The sequence below is a fragment of the Corylus avellana genome, chromosome 7, assembly GCF_965113065.1.
Source record: "Corylus avellana chromosome 7, dhCorAvel1.hap1.2, whole genome shotgun sequence".
Taxonomy (NCBI): Eukaryota; Viridiplantae; Streptophyta; class Magnoliopsida; order Fagales; family Betulaceae; genus Corylus; species Corylus avellana.
Window position 1 is genome coordinate 6,818,297 of NC_142496.1, and position 8,850 is coordinate 6,827,146.

Consider the following 8,850-nt stretch of genomic DNA (forward strand, 5'->3'; position numbering starts at 1 on the left):
ATACCAGTTTTGAGCTACTCTTGTTATATTGGCTCCTACAAGGCATGGGTGCCCCTTAGATATCTAGCTCTTCCATGTTATGTGACAATTAAAGTGCGGTTCAGATTGCTTATAATGATGTTTCACATGAGTGCACGAAATATATCGAGATTGACTATTGTTTTGTGCGTCATCATCTTTTACAAGGAACTCTTTGCCTTTGTCCTATTTCCTCTGCTGAACAACTGGCTCGTGTTCACCAAAGCTTATACACCAAGACATTTCTATGGTCTTTGTTGGGAAGAGAAAGATCAAAAGGAGTCAAATAAGAGTAAATTAATATACATATTAGGATACTACTTTTAGTCTAAAAGCCTAAGCTAATGGGCTTGGGTCTACTTAAGTATATTAACTACTCTTATTCTTTACATGCACTTTCTCAATGTGGGACACAAACCTCACAAGTGCATGCACAACAAATCTCTCATCACTTGTGAGTCTCTTTCACAATGACTAAACTCTCCCACACACTAGAGTGTCATGCATACTCCAAGAGAAGCCATTCTTTTTACCGGAGTCAAATCAAATGCGTCAAACCGAGACACTCCTATCAACAACAATGAAATCTAACTATGGGCTCTAATACCAATTGTTGAGGAGATAAACACAATGAGAGTTTTTTTTTTATTTTTATTTATTTTATTTTTATTAAGAGTACATCAATATACATATTAGGACACTACTTATAACCCAAAAGCCTAAGCTAATGGACTTGGGCCCACTTAGGCAGATTAATCACTCTTATTTTTTACATGCACTTTCTCAAAGTGGGACATAAACTTCACAAGTGCATGCACAACAACATATATTCAAAATATATTTTGAAGATATTTTAGAATACTTATTCAACAGAATTCACTCTCCATTTAGCGACCATCTTAGATACCGATTTGTTTTCTTATATAGTTTGATATTATTCTGTAATATTCTACCTTCATTCTATGATTTATTTTTCTTCTTTAGTTTGATTGGCCTTGTTGAACTATAAATAGGCCAGACTTATGTAGGGGTGAAAACTCAGTTTTTGATTTTTGAAAACCGGAACCGGGTACTTGATTAACCGGTTATAGAATAACCGGCCGATTTTGGTTGGTACCCAGTTATCCGAACTATATATGTAATACCCCGAAATTTATACATAGAATAGAGGTGATCTTAATATCAAGGATAAGAAGGATTTGCAATTTTATTAAGAGTTAGGTGAATAGACTTAATGTGAAAGATGATGGAAAATTGCTAGTTATAATTTTAGTGGGTTATTGAAAGAAAAGTCACATTGTTTTGGACTCCGAAAATTCAATGAGTGACCTTAAATAAAACTGTTTTAAGTTCTTATAGAATGATGAGAAATGAAGATTTTAAAAGTGGTTTCATGATTTTTGGATGCTTGTAGAAGGAGTTATGATTTTTAGAAGATGCTAGTGTCAAAACAGAAATTTCAGTCAAACAGAGGCACCGAATTTCGTGGGATTTTTGAGGTACCAAACAGTTATGGGTTACTATGATTTTTGGATATGTTGTGCATCTTTGAATGAGAAAAATTTCAAGCCAAAGTTTGTGTCATTTGGAGTTAAATTGAAAGAGTTATGGTTTTTCCAAATTTAATAGGTCAAGCTGCAAAATAGTTGAAATACCTGCGATTTGGGAAATTAATTGGATGGGTTAATGATGTTTGTAAGCCACGATTTTTTTGGTATATGTTAGTCAAAAGGTTTAGGTTTATTGAGGATTAATTGTAGATTTTTTATGATCAGTTTTAATGTAAATGCTCAAGGAGTTTGTTTGACAAGTCATCAAAGCTCTAGATGACACATGCCTTACATGATAAGTTGCATGGAGACCAACTTTAGTTACTTTGTTGACACCTATAGCTACAGGTGTTATACAGCATGTCTATCGTTTCCTTGGTTGACACTTAAAGTAACATGTGCTTCTATGGCTTTCTTGGTGGACACTTGGTGGACACTTGTCTTGTGGTTAAGAAGGAATTGGATGCATGTGGGACAAACATGTGGGAAGCTCTCAAGGGAACATGTCCCACATACGGTGGGTATTTAAGGAGAGCAAACCCTCTCAATTGCTCAAGTGAGCGTGAGATGAGGGAGAGAACCGGAAGAAGAGAAGAAAGAAAGAGGAAGAAAAGAAAGGAAAGAGAGGAGAAAGAGAAAAGAAAAGAGAGGAAAGAGAGAAGAAAGAAAGAGGAGGAAGAAGGAAAATAAAATAAAATAAAAAATATGAGAATTTTCTAAGGTAATATTTTCATATCTTTTATAGTATTTTTAGTATGTAGCTAAATTCTTAATATTAAGTTGATGCTTATTGGGTTTAGATGCTAGTGCGTCTTATGATAATTAGAGTAATTGTTGTAAATGTTTCTAAGCTTTTGATATCGGGAGTAAGTTGCTAAATTAAATGACTTAGGAAGATAGCGATATTATGGCTAGATAGACTTCTTAAGCTGTTAATTGTAGTCGGATGATTTTAAAGTAATAAGAATGTTATAACCTTGGTATTTTAGTGTAAAGCAATTGGTTAAATTAAGGCCTTAGTGGAGTTGATTATTAGAATTCTATGTGAGGCATATAAATCAAGCATGGTAGGGTTGATGTCACTATAATGTTTTTGGCTAAGGATAGACGATGGTAGGATAAAGATTAGAGTTAAGATCCTTAGCAACTAAAGTGATGCATGATTGAGACTTGAAAACGAATTAATGACTAAGTTAATTTTTACCTCCGTTGTAGGAATTGTGAGTTGGATGCAGATTCAAAATAAGGGCATGCAATGCTAGGTAAGGGGACACAACACCAAAAACCCCAACAAATTTTTATTATAAATCTTTTGAAAAATGTTGGGGATTTTATAAAGAATCTACTTACATGATTTTCAATTGCACTTCCTTCCATATTTTAATGACAAGTTTTATTTATTCATATGTCATTGTTTAAAAATTTTGATACAGTTACCATATTTCATGATTTATACATGACTGCAATTATGAATGAAAAGAGTTCTCAAAGTTCATGGCACGGATGAGTTTACAGATCATATAAAATGTTATATGTGCATTCATGGCACATTATACAGTTACAGATCATATGAAATGTTATATGTGCATTCATGATTAAAAATGTTTAACCCGAGACACGATTATAGTGACGATCGGTACCATATAGGGTAGCATGGCAAGCACACCGAAGGACGGTTACGAGAAGGTGTGTGCTACCGGCCAGGTGGCCTTCACCTAGGGAAGTTCCCAACCTGGTAGCTCTCCCCTGTGACGACAGGATGAGCATATAGGTCCTTCGGGACACGCCAACGTGCGCTGCTCACGGTAAAATTGTGGCGTCGGGTCAAAGGGTAAAACAATAATTTTAAAATAAAAGCAAAATGAAGTGTTTACATATCTCATAACTTACTTGCGATTCTTGTATTAATTGTCAATTACTCATTTTGCAACAATCATGCTTATTTTGTTAATTATATTATTCTGCCTAAATTGTTATTGTGCATAACTGAGATTCTGACATAGAAATCTGTATAGCATGTTTTATAGTATCTTGGTTTTGTGGCTACTTACTGAGTTGTCGAACTCACCCCTTCTCTCTATACATCTTTTTCAGATTGCTCTATATATATATCGTAATATTGAAGACATGGGTACCAGTGGGCCTCTTAGTTGTTAAAAAAAAAATCCTATCGCTGCTTTATGGTCTAGCAGGAGCAGTAGCAGTAGAAGTGTCTGGGACTTCAATCTATAGACGGCTTGGGCTAAGCATAGACGGTGTAATTTTATTGCTTATGAGATTATTGAATACTAGCACATTATGTGTTTGTGATTCTATAAATGAAAAATTGTAGTACTCTGGTGACGTTATGATCTTATATTAGGAGAATGGTTTTTATTTTGTTTAAATATGAATATGTTACAATTGCTCCCAATCGCTCTACCTCTAGAACTTGGGGCGTTACAATATATATATATATATATTACCTGGTTACCAGGTTATAACCGGGTATTTAAAAACTCCAAAACCAGGAATCGGAACCAAGCACTCTGGTTACCCATTTCAAACCGGTTTCCCGGTTCCAGTCCCAGTCCTAGTTTTCCCCCTTATTTTTATTTTTTATTTTTTTTACACCCCTAGACTTATGTAAAGTTAAAAACATCACAAAAACACACAAAGTCACTTTCTCTAGTTTATTTCTACACTCCAAATACATATCTTTGATATTGTGAACACTTTGCGTCAAGACCGATCCTGTTGGAGTCGGTATGGGCAATTAATTGAAGATAGCAGAGTCATCCTGAATAGCTTACAAAGCTGGATAGTTTGGCATGTTGGTAGGGAGGCAAACAAAGTGGCCCATCGCCTTGCAAAATTCGCTCTTGGCCAATCTTTAGACCAGGTATGGATGGAGGATAGTCCAATGTATATTGAGAACATTATACTTACCAAGCAAGAATTTTTGGATTGATTTATATAGGACTCATTTCAAAAAAAAAAAAAAAAAAAAATTGAAAATACATATCTTTGAGAACTCTGCCATCATATGATAACAATGTAAAAAATTCTGAAGATTCATATCCACACATTTAAAATTAGGGATATGATTATCCATGGAGGTCAATCAATAATTTTTTACTTTTCGGATCTTTGGAAATTAATTCAAGTGAAACCCAAATTTCAATAAATCTTGGGTTGATGGATGGTAGACCATATATTCTGAACGTATTTAATCTAAATTATCCAATCCACTTGCTGAAATTCACACGACAAGGCTTCTCAAGAGAAGGGAAACGACAACTCGACGACAGCACGAGCAAATGGCAATGGGCTCACAAACAGCGTTCTGTATGTTCTCTTCCTCCTCCTCCTCTTCTTTCGGCTTGTTGCTCTCATGTTCATTTTCTAAAATATCCCTCAGACCCTCTTGTTCCTCTCAAATACCACCTTATGCTAAGCCCACAAAACCCCATCTTCTTAGATTTCCCAGAGCAAGAACCAGAGCCACCCTGGATGAAACAGACCAAAGTGCCTCCACCACCCCTTTTCTTGTCCAGGAAGGAAAACCCAACAGAGTATGGCTTTTGTTTCCTTGTTCTTTCGGTTCTTTGGACTGTCTTTTCTGTTAAATTGCTTCCCATTGCTTGCTTTTCTGCTTCAATTTTGTATGTGACATAAAGGACCTTGAGTTTTATCTCTTAGTTTGCTCAATTCAATGTTTGGGATTTGAGAAAATGCATGAAAAGCAAAAAACTTGCAGTTGACTGAACCTCATTAAACTTTGTGCTTAAATGGGGCTTATTGTATTGCTATGTTGACCACTTTACTAGCTTCTTTTGGGTGATTTTAGTGACTTAAGATGTTCATGTGCTTTAGGAAGTGGAAGAGAGTGTGAAAGTGCTGAAACAGGCTGCTAAGACAAGAAAGGTTGCGGCAGAAGACATTTTGTCTGCATTTTCTGTTATTGAAAAGGCAAAGATTGAGCCCTCCGGGTTTCTTGATACACTTGGTGGATCAAAATCCCCTGGCAGAACATGGATGCTTATTTTCACTGCTGAGGTTGGCATAATTCTGTTCCTTGATTTGCATAGCTTTACATATCTTTTACAATTTATCCTTATTGGACTTTTGTCCTAAATTGTAGAATAAATTGAAGGGCGGTCGTTATTTTCCTCTTACAGCTGTTCAGAGGTTCGATGCAGCCGTAAGTGTCTCATGCATTTCTTTATTATGATTCTAGGGATGAAGTTAAAAGGATTCTCTTTTCAATCTACAACTACTTCCAATTTCCACTAGAATATGGAGTACCCTCATGTTTGCGTTTTCTAGGGAATATAGTGGAGAATGATTCATTTCGACCCTCATATGCCCTTTAATAAGTCCTCCCAAGGGCACATGTTACAATTTGTTTCAAGAGCAGAATAATTCTCCTGAAATAATTGAATTGGGATGTGTCCTTCCAACCTTTATATTAGTCCAATGATCTTAAGATCAACAAAACTGCGATACAGAAGTTCATTACTCATGGCTTATTCTATGAAGTAACTTCCAAGCAGAGTTGGGCCTTGTTTGGATCTTAGAGAGGGTAAGGAAAACGAAAAAAAAACTCACTGAATTGTTCAGGAATTAGGTTATTTTGTATGGCATTTTGAAACATTTCTTCTGATTTCCTTCATTTTTTCAAGATCCAAGCAGGCGCTCAATGTTAGAAGTGCTTTTCTGAACTCACTTCATATGTGACCACCTTGTTCTTCTGTGCTGTTTCTTTATGCATTTAAGTTAAGACATAAATTTTCTCCAAATTGGTCTAATAAAGTAATATGTGTCCTTATAACACTTGAGCGACACACATGTTTTTAATAGAATTAACAGAATCCCTTCACCGTTAAATCTTTTTCCTCTAATGTCTAGACTTTATTCTAACGTTCAAGAGTCTGTCTCTTCTTCATCATTTCATCTCCCTTCTCTTTCTTGAACACAGAGCATAGAAACCCAGCCTGGGCTTCTATCTCTCCTTCAATGTCTCTCTCTCCCCTCCCTCTCTCTGTCTCTCTATATTAAAAGCCCCACTAGGAAGAAATCCAGATCCCTTAGCTCGTTCACTCTTTTGCTTTCACACTCCTTTGTGGCTTGTTCTTAGTTCTTATTATATTGGGTAGTCTTTTTTTTTTTTTTTTTTGGTTATTGTTGGGTTATACATGGAGCTTTGGTTGAGTCTTGCTCTTCCAAGCAGTCCTACAAGGGGTTTGATTTAAATTACTGTGGTTATGAGCCTAAGGAAGTAGTGGTCTCGGACCTGTGGTTCAAGGGCCCATGCTATATATGCGTCTTGGTACCAGGATATACATGACATCAATAACAAAAAACGTAGTTTTGGACAAGCCTTTGAGAATAGCAAAGATGGGGCCGTGCCTCGAATGCTTCGTTTGCTCCTTTGGAACAACCATCCAAATGAGGAAGATGACCCCAAAGACCCCCAGAATCACTCTTTAATAGGTCATGATTGAAGGTCTTGGCTTATAATATTAACTATTTACAAGCCAAGGACTTCGATCATGGCGTATTAGTGCTCGTAGTTTTTCCCACAACTAAGTCCCAAACACATCTCTCTCTTGCGTTGTCTGGTAAATACCAGGTGTTATGATGGGTTTAAGGGACAGTTGGAGAGCGGATATTTATTTGAACAATTCGTCAAATACTCGTACTACTACTACGAGATTGCTTCAAAGTAGTCGCTTCGTTTTCATAGAAAACGTTTTATTAAGACTAGACTCTCAGACAAAGAGAGAGAGACAGAACTGGGTTGGTTCTGTGTTAAAGAAAGAAGAAAAGGGATATGAACAGATGAGAAAGAGAGAGACTCTTGGACTTTCTCAAATACACAAAGAATAAATTTTAGACGTTAGAAGAGAGGATTTAATGGTGAAAGAATTCTGTTAATTGTATTAAAAAACATGTGAGAGTCACATGTTAGAAGGACACATATCACATATTACTTTATTAGATTGGTTTGGAGGAATTTCTTCCAATCCAGTTTGGAAGAAATTTGTGTCCTTTAAGTTAAGAAGGTATCACAAGTAGGCCCACCAATGTTCGTGATCAATGATGTACATATGTTCGCATCCTTTTATTTTCAGTCTAGTCCTTCCCCCCACTCCACTCCACCCCGCCTCCCTTCCCCACTTTTCTTTCAATATACATAGTCAAAAATTTCCGTGTACTTATGTTAACATCATCCTTTTTGATATTTCTATATGCTTAAGTCATCATCATGCCAAGCTAAAACAAATAAAAAAAAAAAAATCATCACATCAAGGATGAACTTGCTGGAGCTTTTTTTCTTCATAGTAATGGGAGCTTTGGTTCCTAAAATCCAACAAATAGAAGATTATATGATTTGCTTTGTCAACTGAGAAACAAAAACAACCTTGTTTGGATTGCCAGGCAAAGAGAATTGAGAATGGAGCATATCTTGGACCAATTGGATCCTTAACGTTTGAAGGTAAATTTACATGGGAGCACAGAATACTGGCCTTCATATTCGAGTGTATTCGTATAAAAATTGGACCTTTGAATCCCTTGGAGATTAGCCTTGGCCAAAAAGAGGACAGGGAGCCAAGCACCAAGGATCCTTTCTTTATCTGGTTTTATGTTGATGAGGAAATAGCAGTTGCTCGAGGCAGAAGTGGAGGGACTGCATTTTGGCTGCGCTGTCACCGTGTTGCTGCTTGATCGTAAATTTGATTTTCAAGCCAAATACCTGCACAAAAATTTCCTTGTACGGTTGATAATTATTACTCTGTTTACATTTGCAGCTCAACACATTAGGACAACAATCATTTGAAGTGTTATATGTCACCAGTTAAGGTTTCGTTGTCGTCCCCATGATTGTTAATATCGTATACCATGTTTGATGGACAATCACCCTGTATCCTGATACCAGCTCCCTAATAGGAATGTCTTAAAAAGGATTATTATGATTTTTTTTTTTTTTTTTTTTTTTTTTTTTTATCAAGATAGCATTAAGATTCTCTTACCATGATTTTTATGGTAGTTTTGTATCTGGTTACACTTTCTCCAATCTAGAGAAAGGAACATGCATCATCTTAGCTTAAGTATTTGAAGCTTTTGTGTGAATCTTTTCAGAATATTTCCTTTCAGCAAACAGAGTCAGAGACATACTCATTGCACCCTCTCTTTTTCTGTCAGATGCCTCCAGCCAAGAATGTAACATTAGCTATAAATTGTTGACTTGCTACTTTGTCATACATTTCGACTGTTGTTTTCTCTGTAACAACTGCAC

General features: G+C 36.1%; 1 protein-coding gene across 1 annotated transcript; it reads left to right on the plus strand.

Moving 5' to 3' along the window:
* Window positions 1-4,790: 4,790 nt before the first annotated feature.
* On the plus strand, window positions 4,791-8,542 carry LOC132184541 (microbial collagenase). Its single transcript, XM_059598211.2, has 4 exons — window positions 4,791-5,122; window positions 5,424-5,606; window positions 5,692-5,751; window positions 7,992-8,542. The coding sequence occupies exons 1-4, from the start codon at window positions 4,868-4,870 to the stop codon at window positions 8,277-8,279; spliced, it is 786 nt and encodes a 261-aa protein (XP_059454194.2). The 5' UTR covers window positions 4,791-4,867; the 3' UTR covers window positions 8,280-8,542.
* The last annotated feature ends 308 nt before the right edge of the window (window positions 8,543-8,850 follow it).

Coding starts and splice junctions, on each gene's coding strand:
- LOC132184541 (XM_059598211.2), top strand. CDS start 4,868: ATGGCAATGGGCTCACAAACAGCGTTCTGTATGTTCTCTTCCTCCTCC. Junction 5,123..5,423: donor AGGAAGGAAAACCCAACAGA/GTATGGCTTTTG, acceptor CATGTGCTTTAG/GAAGTGGAAGAGAGTGTGAA. Junction 5,607..5,691: donor TGCTTATTTTCACTGCTGAG/GTTGGCATAATT, acceptor CCTAAATTGTAG/AATAAATTGAAGGGCGGTCG.